At 36.8% G+C, this 18,474-nt stretch overlaps 1 protein-coding gene and 1 long non-coding RNA gene across 3 annotated transcripts; one reads left to right on the forward strand and one right to left on the reverse strand.

Moving 5' to 3' along the window:
- The first annotated feature begins 135 nt into the window (after positions 1-135).
- On the forward strand, positions 136-18,474 carry LOC306874975. The gene is made up of 7 exons (XR_013784677.1): positions 136-701; positions 855-925; positions 3,896-4,013; positions 12,151-12,262; positions 14,878-14,950; positions 17,796-17,929; positions 18,187-18,474. It is a non-coding gene; the product is annotated as an uncharacterized lncRNA (long non-coding RNA).
- LOC306874929 (SLAM family member 5-like) lies at positions 8,694-14,641 on the reverse strand. Of its 2 annotated transcripts, XM_079425264.1 has the most exons (6): positions 14,542-14,641; positions 14,127-14,441; positions 12,354-12,662; positions 12,128-12,229; positions 11,942-12,003; positions 8,694-9,732 (listed from the first exon to the last, which is right to left on the reverse strand). In XM_079425264.1, the coding sequence occupies exons 1-6, from the start codon at positions 14,588-14,590 to the stop codon at positions 9,685-9,687; spliced, it is 885 nt and encodes a 294-aa protein (XP_079281390.1). In that variant the 5' UTR covers positions 14,591-14,641; the 3' UTR covers positions 8,694-9,684. The 2 variants fall into 2 exon arrangements, with proteins under 2 accessions (XP_079281390.1, XP_079281391.1); XM_079425265.1 differs by lacking the exons at positions 14,127-14,441; positions 14,542-14,641 and adding an exon at positions 12,758-13,033 and having other exon boundaries at positions 9,059-9,732.

An 18,474-nucleotide genomic window follows, 5' to 3' on the forward strand; every position in this document is an offset into this window, starting at 1 on the left:
AGCAGCTGTTTCTAGGAGAGATTCTGGTCCACTCCAATTGGTGGCGGTAATGCGCCAGCTCGTTGTTTGCCAACCGCCAATAAACCCAAGAAGAAGAAAACGACTCCTCTATTGGTCAAACGCTGTTTCAGTTTCGTTTCTGAGTGTGTGTGTGTGTGTATCTGCTTTTTCTGGCGGTTTTTAGGTTTTCAATACAGAAACGTTAGGTGGAGACACATACATTGATGCGGGATGTCATGTAAAACGAAACAACATGTCCAAAACAAACAAACAACAACAACAACAAATCTTGTAACGGATGCTAGTGCTAGTATTCGTGTTACGGGTGTGTTATAAACAACAGAGAGGGTCATTTAGTGTCCCTGCACACGTGTATTAATGTTTTATTATCATGTTGGATGCTCTTTAATTGACTGAACGACTGTTTTGTGTGACACCATAAATCCGGCGGCATCGGCTAAGTAACGTTAGCGTCGTTGTGGCATTTTACTTACAATAGTAATGAACGCAGATGTATTTCGTCCAGAAACGAATGATTCCAAGGTGTGCTTGTTATTTAAAGTGACCAGACTTATGAATCGGGTGAAAAGTCCCTCAGAGGCACAACGAACGAAGGGCCCGAGACAAATACAGACCAGAATATGACATATAGACTATATCATATCAGTAAACATCCACCTACTCAGAGAACATTATCGTAGGTACTAATATTTACCAGTTAACACCACATTTACGTAGCTATTGCTCTTCTTCTACTCAAATTAAAAAGAGAAGTGGTTTGTATCATTAGCTGGATAACACTTCTTGACCCCATCACTCATGTTTTGTTCCCTGATCTTGAGGTGGCTTTACAGAGCTGAAACTGGAGCAGGAGTGGAGCAGTCCATTTGTGTCTGACCTGTGCAATTATCATTGGAAACTTAAGGTGAGATGATTATGATCTTAATCTGACACTTTAAACTTCAACCATTGTTTTACCTATAGACAGGAGTCCTGTTATGTTATTGAAAAAAAAGAGTTGTTCTCATTAGAGTTAATGCAAATTAAACAAATGATTAACCACCATCAAACATAAATTGTAAATCATACATTGCATTTATTCTTTATATGACCCAGACACTGGCAGAAAAAATAAAACAGATTCTGCTTAGAAAGAATATAAACTACTGAAACTACACTCTCAGTAAAAAAGGTGTAAGCTCTCACTGGTGCATTACCTTTTTGCCCATTTAGGTACTAACATGCACCCTAAGGGGTAAATAAGATACAAAGGTGTAGTTTTTGAAAATGCACTGCACATAAAAGCATTTGTACCTTTTTTGTTCTGTGAGTTTAGTAATGATTAACTGCAGATCACTGGAGAGAGAGATCATCATGCACATAAAGTATATTTTTCATACTAATATCTCGGTTTGATTTAAGATATTTTTGTCCAAAATCAGCAGTGATGATTTTAGCATTTTGAAGTAAAGAGGCTTCCCTGTAGAGCAGAAGTCAACGTTTTCATGTGAGCATAAATGAAAAAAATCTTTGCAACGACATGCTGATCACAGACACCTCAGACACTCACACCGTCACGCTATTGACACCTCTGACACACACTTGCATAGATACACACTCAAACAGACACCATTGACACCTTAGACACCTTAAGGAACTGGCATCAAATGCAGACGTACAGCAGTAGACTCATTCTCATGCACAGATCAAACCACATTTCTGTACAGATGTAAATAATCAATACCACAGCAGCGTTTACTTTGTCACCTTTTGACGGATAGTTTGCATCTGTTTTGCAAACATGAAAATGCTGCAATGAAAATGCTCATTTATAGACCAGAGTGTCTGAGGTTGTTGCAGGAGGTTCCCAATGAAAATGATCTCACAATGAGTGTATTTGTACTTAGAACAACACTGAAGTTTGATCATCATCTTATCACGATTGGTGCATATACCACTTGACTCTCCTCTTCAACTTTCTGTAAAAAAATGTATAAGACAATATAGTTATATTAATAGCAATAATAATAATAACAAGTACACTTGGTGCAGTTGTGTGTGAGATTCATGCTATAGATCATTATACTATGAAATCCCATTAGGCCTGTCAAAATAATCAAAATATCAACTTATCACACAATATATGGAAAGAGCGGACATCGACAGGTGAAAAAAAGGCGTTATCTGAGGCCTTTTTACAATTCCAGACTCCAGTATGGAAGAATAAATCGACACCAAGCCGCAATTCACTCTTCTGGTACATATATAAATGTAACAGTGCAAAAGGGTGCTCTCCCACAGCCGGCATAAAGGGGGTTTCACAAGGGAGAGAATGCATTTTTGCATTCCACTTGTGGTGTTTTTTTTTTTTTTTTCTTAATTTTTTTAAATATAAATATGCATTAGATGGATGTGTTTGACTCTTTTGCAGCATCTTGTGCACGCAATATTATGCATGCAGTACTTGCATTATGTTATTACATTATAGTTATATATTCAGTGGCAATATATAGCAATATAGCAATTATTCTGAGAAAATACATTTCCCAACAAAAAGTCTAAGCGCCAAATAAGAAAAAAAAAGATCTGGTAAATTATAAAAAAAAAATAATAATACTAAAAAAAGTGACGTACAAAGTCAAATTTATGAGATTATGACATGTGTGAATCAGATTATGATGTCTACAAATCAAAATTAGTATGTCCTAATTTCAACATTTTAACTTTTTGAACTGTTTTTTTTTTTACTTTATTTAAATTTTGTATATGAGATTTTCATCTTTTTAAATTATAATTTTGAGTTTTTAATCTCGTAATTTCTAATTTTGTCATAATTATGTTTATTATGTATTTTTATGTGGTAAAACTGCACTTAAATATTATACAGACACATATAAAAGTACACAGTGACATACATCAGACTCTGTTAAAATTATACGTTAACACTTTACAGTAAAGTTTCATTAGTTAACATTTTTGTAACTACTTTAGGTAACATGAACTGAGAATGAACAATACTTCCACAGCATTTATTAATCATAGTTAATATTAATTTCAACATTTACTAATGCATTATTAAAATCAAAAGTTGTGTTTGTTAACATTAGTTAATGCACTGTGAACTAACAATGAGCAACTGTGCTTTTTATTCATTAACATTAACACAAATTAATAACTGCTGTAGTAAATGTACTGTTCATTGTTTTTTTTCATATTTGTTCATACATTAACTAATGTTCACAAATGACACCTTGTTGAAAAGTGTAACCAATTATACAAATACTCAACAAATTAACAATAAACCGTCTTACCGACTTCTGTGCGCTTCTTTTGTAGAATGCTGTCTCAGCGTAAGTGATCTCTGCTTCACAAGTCTCAACTGTTTTAACACAAATAGATGCATTAAAACCACAACCTCAGTCTTAGTTTGATCTGGTTCGTCACAGCCTATCACAGTGGTATTATTAGGGCTGTCAAAGTTAACACCAAAGTAACACTCAAAGATTTCAAAATGCGATTAACCGTTTTAATTAGCCATTAGGCCTATAGCTTTTTTCCACACCCAAAGAGTTTCTAAAATATTGTTTAACATTACATATAGAGAGACACATAAACCACACATTAATTTATAAATAAATCAAACCCAAATGGGATGTTTAACAAAGTAAAGTATTTAAATTCTTTATATTTAATCAGCACTTTTTGAGCACCAGCCACATCTTTACACATGTAAGATTAAGTTCATAAAATGGACAGAGCTTTTTTATTATTAAAAGTAAACATTTCTGTTAGCTAATATATTTAGAACATATTTTTGAAGAATTATTTCTTATTTTACTTGTTTAAAAGAAGATAATACTTGCCTTCTTGATCGGTTTTTCTGTGTTTCCTGCAGATGCAGAAGATCACGATTGCTGCTACAATCAACAGAGATCCAGCAGCAGAGATCAACACTATCAGAGAAACAGAGTCTGGAGGATATGAAGGAGAGTAAAAGAGAGACAGTCATTAATGTAAGTGGTTGAATCTGTCTGATCTACAACAATAGACAGAGATCAGGTCAGTAAATGAACACATACGTCAGCGCTGCTGTACCTGAACATGTGTGACAGAGTTGACTGATGTCCAGATGTTGAGTCTGGGTGCTGATGGGATTGTTGAGCACACAGCTGTAGGTGTTTTTATCCTGATATTCCACCTCCAGAGGTAGAGAGAGACTGATGCTGAGATCAGACACACTGATGCTGGACAATAAACTGTTTCCTTTGTACCAGGAGAGAGTCACATGACTCACATTCACCACCGAACACAACAATGAACAATGTGATGATGATGATGATGATGAAGAACAGACTCTGCTGATGACAGGAACGGGCAGACGAGCTGGAAATATGAGACAGTAAGAGGAATATGAATACAAAAGTTAGCTTATTTTCAATGCTGTGAATTGTAATAATAATCAAGTGTTTAGTGTTTTAACAGTCGCTGAATGTATCTGCCATCTCAACATATAAAATGAATAAGCTATGTACTGTGTAAATAGAATATGTGAACATTTTGACAAATGATCTCTACTCACCATAGACAGAAACATTGAATGTTTTTGATGTTAGATTCGCTCCAGTTATCTCTACTTGATATACTCCAGCGTGTTCAGTTGTGATGTCTGTGATGGTCAGAGATCCAGTTTGATTGTCCAGCTTCAGTCTGTCTCCGAATCTCCCATCAGTATCATTATATATGGAGAGGATTTCCTTCTTTTTCTTCATTTTAGCTATTTGAGAGTTTCCAGCTCCGTATTTCCACAGTATGTCATCGCCTTCACATATTTCAGTTACAGTTTTTAAAGTAACAGAATCTCCCTCTCTCACTGACACTGATTCACCAAACACACCTGATGAATAAACAGATTTTACACAGATTAAAGCTCCCTTATGAAGCCTGAAATCAGCTATTGTAAAAACAGCTATTGTAAACGGCTAACTGTTACCGTAATAGAGAGACTGTTAGAATCAAGCAGACAAAGAAGCGGATTAAACACATATTTATGTACAGTACATAATGCACAAATCTGTACATAATTCTTTCTGTTCCAGATGGACCACATTATTATTATTATTATTATTTTTTCCCCCCCTTTAGTCTTACTATTTAAATATCCTTTTTTTTCTCATATCATACGTATATGTATGCATGTACGAAGAACACCTGAAAAAGCTCAACAAATTCCTTCTGTGTTTTTGCTCACACTTGGCAAATAAATCTATAAAGAGTGAATAAAGAGTTTACATCAGTCAGTAAAAGAGTTAAGTTTATTTAATTAAACTAGGACCGAAATGGTGGTTTAAATGTAAGTGTACTCATTTTGGTGCCACAGATTTATTAGATAAACTAGATTTAAGATTATTCCTTATTGGTGTGTCACATCCTTAGTGTTAAATTTGTTTTAAAATGTAGAGGATAATCGATGTTTAAAGTTTTATTATGTATCGGCAATAACTACATGATAATTATTGCAGATTGAAAGTACAGTTTTAATTGTGCTGGATATCTTAAATGAGAGATTTAGATCATTAGATCACTGGATAGTCTCTTATGGACTATAAGGTTCCTTCCCCATTTTTGAGTAATCTTTTTCATGACATTTGTAGATGTTTATGATCACTGCTGAAGTATTTTTAAATATGTATATTTGTGACCCTGGACCACAAAACCAGTCATAAGGGTCATTTTTGGAAATTGAGATTTATACATATGAAAGCTGAATAAATAAGCGTTCCATTGATATGTGGTTTGTTATATAACAATATTTGGCCGAGATACAACTATTTGAAAATCTGGAATCTGAGGGTGCAAAAAATTCGAAATATTCAGAAAATCGCCTTTAAAGCTGTCCAAATGAAGTTCTTAGCAATGCATATTACTAATCAAAAAATTAAGTTTTGATATATTTACGGTAGTGTCCTAATGATTTTTGGAATAAAAGAAAAATCTATAATTTTGACCCATACAATGTATTTTTGGCTATTGCTACAAATATACCCCAGCGATTTAAGACTGGTTTTGTCCTCCAGGGTCACAATTATTAAAATTTTTAATAAATGTGTTTTTAAAAAGACAAAAAAAGCCTGATATTTGAAAGCAGCTCAACTTTCTGAACATTTACATTCACTAACAGGAAATGAGAATAAGATCATTTGAACAGTAACTTTATTTCTCTAAAAAATAAAAATAATTGAGAAACTTACCACTCTGACTCCAGCAGCACAAACAGAACAAGACAAACTTGTGAAACATTTTCTTCAGTGGTTCAGTGTGTGATCTAACAGCAGAACTGTTAAAGTGTTGTGTGAATCCTCCCCTGACAGCGTTCGACACTACTAGTTCACATCCTGCAGTGCTGGGCTCCTTACTCAAAAAATTTAATATATTACTCATTAACTCATTTCAAAAGTAATATTATTACTTATTACTCCCAGCCAACAGTCTGGGGCTCCGCTGTGGTTTCTGGGCCCCCTGAACAGCATATTAACTCGGGCCCCAGTATATTCACTCACATCCTCCTCCATCATCAGGCCCTTGGAATCGTCCTAAGTTAGATTTTTTTTCAATTTCAAATCATTAGCGATTGTGACAAAAAAAGTAACTAGATATTTTTTTGATGGTCACTATAATATAAATTTGATTAGTAATTAGTTACACTACTGCTAATATTACTGTAATGCTTTTCTAGTTACTGCCCAACACTGCATATGATATGTTATAATTCATGTAGCCTTTATTAAAAAAGTATGCTTAATTTTTATCAAAAGGTTAATGTTTCATATGTTCACAGTGACAACTTTTCTTCTGAGAGTGTAGCTACCTGACTGTTTCAAATGACTAAAAGTAGAAGAACATTGTGTGAACATTGTGAATGAACTTGATTTCATGGTTAAATGGAACATAGTGATTTTAAAATTATGTATATTTATTCTAAATATAGTGAATGCTATTTGAGCTTTCCTGTAGCTCAAATAGTAGAGCATGGCGCTAACAACGCCAAAAACTGTAACTTGAATGCAATGTAACTCGCTTTGGATAAAAGCGTCTGCTAAATGCATAAATGTAAATGTAATGAATGGAAAAATCAAAGAACAAATGTAAAACCGTGTTACGATCTCACAGTGCCAGTTTTACTGAGGTTTATTTTCTGAGTCAAACTGAAACATGTGGTTAGTTTTCTAAATGTGGTTTGACCCTTGGGTAGACAAACATATGTCAGTGACACTGGGCATTCAGAGCATGAGAGTTTAGTTTGTAGGTGAAGAGTTTCTTCCTGTGCTGCTACTATTTACCGTGTTTTAGACTCTTTAATCTACTGGAAAAAAAAAAAACATTATTGGTCACATTTTAGTTTAGGGTCCAATTCTTACTAACTGCACGTTATCTCCATCAATGCATTGAATGGGCCTAAGATCAAAAGATTGAAAGAAAGTGGCCTAGTCTGATGAATCAAGATTTCTCCACCAATTACCGACAGAGGCTAAGGCATCTGGATGCACTGTTGGGTGGACACAGGCCAGCAGCGGTGGCGGTGTTATGCTGTGGGTGATGTTTTCTTGGGACATGTTAGGCCCCAATATCCCAATTTTAGTAACATTGCACAAATTAAAGAACACAGATGCAACATCTCATTTACATATTGACCAATGCAACATACCAAGTGCAGCGCAAATTAGCGTAGTTCTGGAGGCCAAAAATGAAGGTTGCAAGAAGTTTTCATAGACCTATTGTGTGACTCTTATTTGGGGGTTCCAAGTCGTCTGAGGCAAATTGAAAATAACATGACTCGGCAAACTATATGTTTGGATAATGTGTTCTTCTGGCATCCCAAATAAATGAATACATGTGTAAACATCCTCTCCCTTCTACCACGGGCGCTCTGTTCTCTGCGGTGCCTACTTTAGCAACAATAATTGCAGCCATTTCAAGTGCAAAATAGTTTAAGACATGCTTTTTTGGGGTAGTTAAATAAAGGCGCAAATACCAGTAATTTAACGAGCACAAACGTTAGTAAATCTCATTGCATGATTCATTTGAATACTCTTCTCCCATAAATTTTGTGTCTGGAAAGGGAAACTCCTACAAATGCATATTCAATAAGATCAGGTGCAAAAATAACCATGTCTATGCCTTTTCAGAGCTAATTTGTCAATGCGCGTCTTTAGTAAAACCTGGCAGTAGCTGCTATTTTAATGCCAAGAGACAGTTTGCGCTGGCCATAGGGCTGCAACAATAAATTGATGCATTGCAAATCGAGAAATGATTCTGCATCGATTCTGCAATTTTCCAAATACATCGAGAATCGCGATGTATTTGGAATATCGTGCTTTAGAAACAGCCATACTCTGCTTGCTTCCAGTTCCTTACACACTCACCACTTGAACCTCAAATAATCATTCATAAAGTTTGAAAAGGTTGAAGTGAATTACAAGGGTGTCACGTGTTTGAGTTCCTCTTTGTCCTTATTTGGTTTAGTTCCTATTCTTATTAGTTAATCTTCATTCATTCTGATCACCTGTGTTAATTAATCATCTCGTTTGCTCCTTTGGTTTTCCTGTTCTTTATAAGCCTTCAGTTTCTTTGTCTCGGTTTAATGTTATTAAATGGAAATCCGTGTGTTGAAGCTTATTAAAGACTCCTTTCATCTACTCCTTCTTCGTGCTTTTATTACTCCAACCACGTCCCGTGACAAAGGGTGTTCACAGTGTGCTGTGTTTACATTAAAGCATTCTGAGCCGAGGTACAAATACATTTAACCACTAGCCAAACGCTGTGGTTTAAAAACTAGCCTAGGGTGCCATCTGCTGTTGAAAACTATGCTCAGAATCGATCCAGGATCCATCTGTGTCACTCGCACTGTACGCTGTCTCTCGAGTAAAAAGTGAAGTATATGTCGGAAGATCTGCATATGCATAAGGAAGATCATCTCTATCACCTTCACATGCACACCAAAGTTTGGTGACACAATTGTCACATTATGTATTATGTCACATGACACTTTCAGTCTCATGTTGCATAGTGCTGTACTGCTGTTTTTATTTAAAACACACCAGATGGCGCCACTCGAAAAGCAATGACAGTATAAAGACATTCCATTCTAATAAACCAAAGTAATCTGTGTTTAATTGAGTTTGTTGATCTTATTATTGCATATTATTATAAACATCAGCACAGTCACTATGAAAACAGCAACATCTACAGTATTTATAGTGCACTCTATACTGTAAAAGTAGTGCTAATGTGATTTCTTGCTTTGGACACTAGAGAGCGATGATGTCCTTGTGCTGAATTTCTCAGTTTTCTGTTAATCAGTGTTAAGTCCTGTAAGGTTAACCCTGCCTGCTTTAAATATTTGAAAATTATTAACAGTTGAAAACATTATAAAAGTAACCAAATATAATCAGTTAAATTACTTTTTTTTAAAGTAATTGAAATAATTACACTACTTATTACATTTGTAATTTGTAGCCTGCTACATTTCCAAAGTAATCTTCCCAACACTGAATACAATTTACAACTTAAATAGTCTTCTTTAGGAGCGTGCATGCAAAAATATACAGAGAATAAACAAATGTCAGGGAATAAATATGAAGGTGTGAGGCAGGGCCTATATGAGCTCTCTAGGACATTCTGTTTTGATCATCTTGTTTTGGTGACATTTCCATACACAGGCTCCTTCTTTGATTTCTGCAAAGAAAAAAAATCAAAATACAGTCAGTGAGGAACCTAATGCAACAGTTTCACACACACATTTAATTAAATTTTCTTCAAATTCAGATTGAATACTAACTGCAGACCAACCTTTACAAGAGCGTATAAAAGTTCCTGTGAAATAAATTCTGTGACTGGTTTTTCATTTTTGGGAAAAAAGCCAATGTGTTGTCAATATTTTTTCTAGAAGCTGTTCCTGCCACGGTCACTAGGAGGCTGATACCAACATCACAGTTTTTCACAGTCGCCAAATAAACAATACCAGCGAGTCAGATGTTGTTAACGCACCCAAACATAAGAAGTTAAGAAATCTGTTCTCTGAGGTAAATAAAACAACACGATTAAAAACGGATAAGCGTCTAAAGGCACCACTTTCTCATCATGTCTCTCCGACCACGATAAACACGGAAGTCTACTGTTATAACCCGATATAAAGATTTATCACTCTTGCTTCCTGTGTTATGCAGAAAGTTGGAGATTTACAGTTTCCATTCACTTTCAAAAAAGGTGCAATGATAGCGGTGACAGGGCAGACTGTCAATAGAACTCATGGAGGATTATTACGGCGAGTAAACTATTATTATTATAGACGATCTAATATCAAATATAATAATAATGTTATCTTAATTCGCGGTAAGCAACGTGACATGAGTTCATTCAATAGTATTTGTGCACCGACAAAGTAACAAAGTGACAAAGTAATAAGCAGTTGATAAATCGCAGTTGAAACGTATGTTAACACCAGTTGTAAACAGTAATGTAAACAGCTGATCGGATCACCGAAAACGCATCTTGTTACAGTGATGCCAGACATATAATCATTGTAGTTGTATGATAAGTTTGACCTTTGGACGATGTACAATCAATAACGAAAAAAATCCCATAATGTACAATCATTTCAGAATTTTATGAAACTTCAAATGATGGTTGTAATAGGGCTTCTACTCATTGATCTAGCTGTTGAGCCTATGTTTGCAGCTAATTGTGAGGAGAACATGGTATTATGCATGTCTCTCATCTCACGTTACGTCTTCTTGGCTAATCATTGTGACTCTGATGACTCAATGACTCTCTCACGAGCACAAGTTAAAGCTCTTGCCGTGCTTAGGTCAGTGTTTCCAAATTAGCAGCCATATCACCCTGCAGCCCAAGACTGGTTGCCCACTGAAGCTAAGCAGGGTTGAGCCTGGTCAGTACCTGGATGGGAGACCTCCTGGGAAAACTAGGTTGCTGTTGGAAGAGGTGTTAGTGAGGCCAGCAGGGGGTGCTCACCCTGCAGTCTGTGTGGGTCCTAACGCCCCAGTATAGTGAGGGGGACACTATACTGTAAAAAAGCACCGTCCTTCGGATGAGATGTTAAACCGAGGTCCTGACTCTCTGTGGTCATTAAAAATCCCAGGATGTCCTTCCAAAAAGAGTAGGGGTGTAACCCTGGCATCCTGGCCAAATCCCTGGCCTCTGACCATCATGGCCTCCTAATCATCCCCCTACACTAATTGGCTTCATCACTCTGTCTCCTCTCCACCAGTAAGATGGTGTGTGGTGGGCATTCTGGCGCAATATGGCTGCCGTCGCATCATCCAGGTGGATGCTGCACACTGGTGGTGGTTGAGGAGATTCCCCCCCTTCTATGTAAAGTGCTTTGAGTACCCAGAAAAGCGCTATATAAATGTAAGTAATTATTATTATAAATTATTATTATAATTAAATTTAGCAATAGGTAGGCTACTAAGGTACGGTAAGTTGTCTATTGTGGTAATTTACAGTTTCTGTCAAAAGGTTGCTGGTCTAGATAAATAGCTGTATTGTGTAGGTTTGACTCATGTACAGTAGTTTACTTCCAAATACAACAGGACTAATTTTGAGCTTCTGGTACAATACATGGACATTTCCAATCTGGCAGCACTGTCTCGTTACCAGGCAGTGCGTCTCTAGCACACTTGATTTCCAGAATGAATAGGCCTATATATAATTATTTTAATTTTCCAAATATATGCGGGAGAGGTGGGATAGAGAATTGAAATAGTACATATATGTGCATATACTTTGTTTAAGTAGCATACAATCATGTACATGTTACTCGATAATAATCAAAGCTGACCATCTCTTCACTGACCATCTGATGCTATTGCACACAAAACTTAATTCAAACTAACAGTCAAATAAACAGTCAAAATGATCTTACCGTTTTTTGTGTTGTTGTTTTACACAATGCTGAACCAGTTGTGTTTTTCTCCTGGGTCTGGACTGCATTACCGATAATCAAATACATGTTAAAACAAAGTTCAGTCTTATATAAAAATTTGTGCTTTACAACAGATAATTATTTTGAAATTTGCGTAAATTCTTTTTTTTTTTTTTATCTCCAGACCTGTTTTTTTACATTTCCTGCAGATGCAGAAGATCACGACTGCAACTATAATCAACAGAGATCCAGCAGCAGCAGCAGCAGAGATCAGCACTATCAGAGGAACTGGAGAAGAATAAAAGACAGACAGTCATGCATGTAAGTAAATCTCTCAGTCATGTCTACAACAGGAGACAGAGATCAGCTCAGTAAATAAACACATTATATCGATGTTATATCGATGCTGTACCGGCACAAGAGTGACAGAGTTGACTGATGTCCAGATGTCTCATCTGGTTGCTGATGGGATTGTTGAGCACACAGCTGTAGGTGTTTTTATCCTGATATTCCACCTCCAGAGGTAGAGAGAGACTGATGCTGAGATCAGACACACTGATGCTGGACAATAAACTGTTTCCTTTGTACCAGGAGAGAGTCACATGACCCACATTCACCACTGAACACAACAATGAACAATTCTGCTGTGATGATGATGATGATGAAGATGACGAAGAACATTGTGAAGAGTTACTGCTGATGACAGGAACAGGCAGACGAGCTGAAAACATGAGAGAATAAAAAGCTGAAAAGAACAAGTCTCCCTCCACGCATCCTCACCACATTCTACAGAGGCACCATTGAGAGTGTGCTGACCAGCTGCATCACTGTCTGGTACGGGAACTGCAGTGCTGCTGACTGCAAGACCCTCCAGCGGACAGTGAACACAGCTGCAAAGATCATCGGTGCCCCTCTCCCCTCCATCCTGGACATCTTCCTTACACGATGCTCCAGCAAAACCAACAGCATCGTGAAGGACTCCACCCATCCCTCCCACAGTCTCTTCCAGCTCCTACCATCAGGAAGACGGTACCGGAGCATCAGAGCCCGCTCCGCCAGACTGCTCAACAGCTTTTTCCCCCAGGCTGAGAGAGCCCTGAACTCAAACCACCTCAAACCGCCCCCCTCTGACACCCCATGAAACATCCTGCTTCCTGAAACATGGGACACCCCCCACCCCAAACCTTACCACACCAAATAAAAAAAGTGTATGGTACTTTTTTGTGCAATTCGAAGTGTGCTACCCACAGGTGAGTGGGCCTGTACAAACCACCTGCAGTAACACACTCTCCTCTATGTGCACTAGACACTTTACACACACTGCTGCGTGAACACAATCCCATAAAAGACTCATGCAATATATGTATGTTTACATGCTCATGCACTACAAATCATCCTGCACTGTTCCCCAACCAGCTGCTGACTCAAATGTCTCTCTTTGCACATGTACAGTATTTGTGAAGCATTCGTATAGTTTGTATTTTTTATCTTCTATTTTTTTTAGTTTGTATAGGGTAAATATTTATATATAGTATACTTATAGTTATAAGTTTATAGTGTTTTTTTGTATAGGTTTATAGTGTTTTTTACTTCATTGTTGCATGTGTGTATTTATGTAGCACCGTGGTTTCTGACACAAAGCTGATTTTTGATCAGCCATTACTCCAGTCTTCAGTGTCACATGATCCTTCAGAAATCATCATAATATGCCTATTTGATGATACTCAGTTATTATCAGTGCTTAATATTTTTTTGTAACCTGTGATACACTTTTCAGGATTCAGTGATGAATAAAAAGTTAAAAAGAGCAGCATTTATTCAAAATAGAAATCTTTTCTAACAGTATAAGTCGTTGCTATCATGTTTTAGCAATTTAATGCATCTTGCTGAATAAACGCTTTAATTTCTTTCATAAAAAGAAAGAAAAAAATACTGAACCCAAACTTTTGAACAGTAGTGTATATTGTCACAAAAAAGTCTATGTGAAATAACAGCTGTTTGTTTTTGTTTTTTTATTCATCAATGAATCCTGAAAGATGTAACACAGGTTACAAAATCATTAAGTTTTTAATATATGTTTTTGGTAATCAGCAATATGCCACAAATGCTGTTGATTGAGCTTAAGTTGTACTGAATATTCCTTTAATAAGTCAAGAAGGACAGGACAAATGACGTCTCTACTCACCATAGACGGAAACATTGAATGTTTTCAATGACAGATTCGCTCCAGTTATCTCTAGGTGATAAACTCCAGCATGTTCAGTTGTGATGTCTGTGATGGTCAGAGATCCAGTTTTACCGTCCAGCTTCAGTCTGTCTCTGAATCTCCCATCAGTAATGCCATGTGGAGAAGATTTTCTTCTTTTTTTAATTTTAGCTATGAGAGAGTTTTCAACTCCATATTTCCACAGTATGTCATCACCTTCAGATATTTCAGTAAGATCAGTGTATAAAGTGACTGAATCTCCCTCCATCACTGACACCGACTCACTAAACACACCTGATGAACAAACAGATGTTACACAGATTAAAGCTTCTGAGAGATGTATCTTCAGTGTATGAAGCTACTCAGTCATTTACATAATATATTTACGTCTTACCAGTCAGACGCCACCAGCACAAACATAACAAAGCAAAAACATGAAACATTTTCTGATAAGTCTGATGTAATGAAACTATCTGCTGGAAGCACTTGAGCTGATGTGTGAATCCTCCCACGACAGAGTTTAACCCTTGTGGGCGCTTTACAGGCACTTTACAAATTATTTATAGTTACATAAGTGCTCTTCTACACTTATTAAGACTTAAAACATTTTTCATTTTATTATTTAATATTGAGCTTTTTTCAAAAGTAGTTGCTCTATTGTGTTATTGTGTATGGTAAAACACAACAAAAAGTTAATACTATCTTCTGTGTCACATTGCTATTCTTGCAGCTCATCTTCTGAGTCAAACTGAAACTGCTGCGGTTGGCTTCCTTTAGAGATGTGGTTTGATCTGGACAGACTTGTAAGTGAAAAAAAGTGTCTTCATGTCTTGCACAACCTCACAATCAAATTTACAGGCAAGTAAAATACGATATCCACTTAGCATTAACCATGCATATACATCATTCCTTTAGGCTGGAGGTAGAAAGGCAATAATATGTGGTGTGATGCTATACATATCAGTTATATGAATATTCCAATTAACTCTTTCCCCGCCAGCGTTTTTCTTTTTTTTAAGTTGCCAGCCACCGCCAGCATTTTTGAGGATTTTCACCTAAATTTGACGGCCCTCAGAATATTTTCTGCTATGAATATATGAACATGTTATATATCAAAATAAAGAACCAAGCCTCTGCTTTTAATAAAAAAAAAAACTACTACTATCTTCATGTGTTCATGTTTTATCACCACTTGAATGCACATAGGTTTCATCAGAAATACAACATTTTGAACAAAAAAAATTTTTGAAAAATGCATTTTTATTAAAGTAGTGCATTTCCAAGCAAAATACATTCAAATGTCATATTCTTTCACCTGTGAATAATTATATGAATAACTGAAATTGCATTCAATAAACAGAACAGACAGACACAGACACACGTTTATACACACAAATAAACACATATAGGCTACATACATACATATACATACTGTACATACACACACACACACATATAGATATATATATCATCACGCACACATACACACACACACATATTCAGATTGACGGGTTATCGGTCCATACATAACTAGAGATGTGTCTGTGTCTGTAAAGGCATCTCTCTCACTGACTACTTCATCCCGATCAGATTCAAAATGGTCAAAACTACATATATATGATCTACATTTTCTCTGATCTTTCCATTAATGCCGATGGTCTTGTATTCAGACCCGGAAGTCCCGTAACTCATTCAGGACATGTGCTAGGGCTTTCCTTACCGTAATATACCTAGAAGACGGATTGCCGTAAAAACTCGTCAATGGCAGGGAAGCATTGTCTCTTAATTGACGAGATATCTCATCAATGGGGGAAAAGAGTTAAGGCTGTCAATTATATGCATTAATTTGGTAATGATGTTAAAGGGGTAGTTCACCTAGAAATTAAAATTATCCCATGATTTACTCACCCTCAAGCCATCCTAGGCGCCATCTTCTTTCAGACAATCACCAAATTTTGTTTTAAAAAATTTTAATATTAATAAAATATACAGTGGTGTGAAAAAGTGTTGGCCCTCTTCCTGATTTTTTTTTTTTTTTGCATGTTTGTCACACTTTAATGTTTCAGATCATCAAACAAGTTTAAATATTAATCAACAATTATACAAGTAAACACAACATGCAGTTTTTGAATTTTGTTTTTATTATGAAGGGAAAACAAAATCCAAACCCACATGGCCCTGTGTGAAAAAGTGCTTGTCCCTAAACCTAATAACTGGTTGGGCCACCCTTAGCAGCAACAACTGCAATCAAGCGTTTGCGATAACTTGCAATGAGTCTGTTACAGCGCTGTGGAGGAATTTTGGCCACTCATCTTGGCAGTATTGTTGTAATTCAGCCACATTGGAGGGTTTTCGAGCATGAACCGCCTTTTTAAGGTCATGCCACAGCATCTCAATAGGATTCAGGTCAGGACTTTGACTAGGCCACTCCAAAGTCTTCATTTTGTTTTTCTTCAGCCATTCAGAGGTGGATTTGCTGGTGTGTTTTGGATCATTGTCCAAGTTCGCTTCAGCTTGAGGTTACGAACAGATGGCCTGACATTGTCCTTCAGGATTTTTTGGTAGACAGCTGAATTCATGGTTCCATTTATCACAGCAAGTCTTCCAGGTCCTGAAGCAGCAAAACAGCCCCAGACCATCACACTACCACCACCATATTTTACTGTTGGTATGATGTTCTTTTTCTGAAATGCTGTGTTACTTTTACGCCAGATGTAATGGGACACACACCTTCCAAAAAGTTCAACTTTTGTCTCGTCAGTCCACACACACTTTTTTCACACAGGGTCATGTGGGTTTGGATTTTGTTTCCCTTCATAAAAAACCCTTCATTTAAAAACTGCATATTGTGTTTACTTGTGTTATCTTTGATTAATATTTAAATTTGTTTGATGATCTGAAACATTAAAGTGTGACAAACATGCAATAAAATAAAAAAATTAGGAAGGGGGCCAACACTTTTTCACACCACTGTATATCCTTGCTCTTCCAAGCTTTATGATGGCAGTGAATGGGGTGTTGGATTTTGAGGCCCAGAAAAGTGCATTCATCCATAATGAATGTGATCCACGTAAGGCCTTCTGAAGTGATGGGTTTTTGTAAGAAAAGTATCCATATCTATAACTCTAATAGCTATAAAACAAACAGCCATATGCAAATCGATTTATGGCAGAAGAGTGACTACTAACCCTATTCTAATCTAGACTGATAAAAACATCTCTTTAACTTTGCACACACATAACACATTATCACATTTCAATAATTCAAATTGTATGGCTGCATAAATTAGATCAACCGGAACTAGAAACACTTCCCACAGCATCTGATGTACTTGCTTCCTAAGAAGTATAACATCTACACTTATCCCATGGTTACAGACAGCTGGATCCAAACCAGATGGTGAACCTATACACAACCTCGTGACGATCATCCCACACTGTAAAAAAAATCAAATAAAAGTTGGACAAACTTAAAAGTTTAAGGCAACCAGCTTCAGCAGATTTTTGAGTTTTCTCAACTCCTCGTTTTAAGTTTATACAACAAAAAGTTGAGAAATTTCCTAAAAAAATAAGTTGAGAAAACAAAAAAATCTGCTGAAGTTGGTTGCCTTAAACTTTTAAATTGGCTCAACTTTTCATTTTTTTACAGTGCATGTGAAGACCTCATCGACACGTCAGCCATTAGAACAGATCCTCCACAAAGACCACAAGAACCAGACAAGCTGCACAGACTCATGTCTTTGTTTCCATACCAGCGTGATGAATCTGATCTTCAAAGCAGAAGTGAAGTGAAGTGAAGTGAAGTGACATACTGCCAAGTATGGTGACCCATACTCGGAATTTGTGCTCTGCATTTAACCCATCCAACGTGCACACACACAGCAGTGAACACACACACACCGTGAACACACACCCGGAGCAGTGGGCAGCCATTTATGCTGCGGCGCCCGGGGAGCAGTTGGGGGTTCGGTGCCTTGCTCAAGGGCACCTCAGTCGTGGTATTGAGGGTGGAGAGAGCGCTGGACATTCACTCCCCCCAGGAACTGGATGAGATATTCTGAATGCTACCGATCTCAATCTGATTTGTGATGCAGGCTGAATCATAACCATATAGTGTTCATTTGTTTGCCAGAGGAGAACTGGCCCCTCGACCAAGATTATCTCCACCAATAAAGTCTAAGCTTTGGTGATTTTTGCAACGGTGAAGACTGTTTCCACAACAGCTTCAGCTGAACAACACCCAAAATGCATCATCTTCCTGGTGTAAAGCTGTTTCAAAATAATTTGTATTGTAAAGTACTATATAAATAAAGGTGACTTGACTTGGT

Source organism: Barbus barbus, assembly GCF_936440315.1.
Source record: "Barbus barbus genome assembly, chromosome: 9".
Taxonomy (NCBI): Eukaryota; Metazoa; Chordata; class Actinopteri; order Cypriniformes; family Cyprinidae; genus Barbus; species Barbus barbus.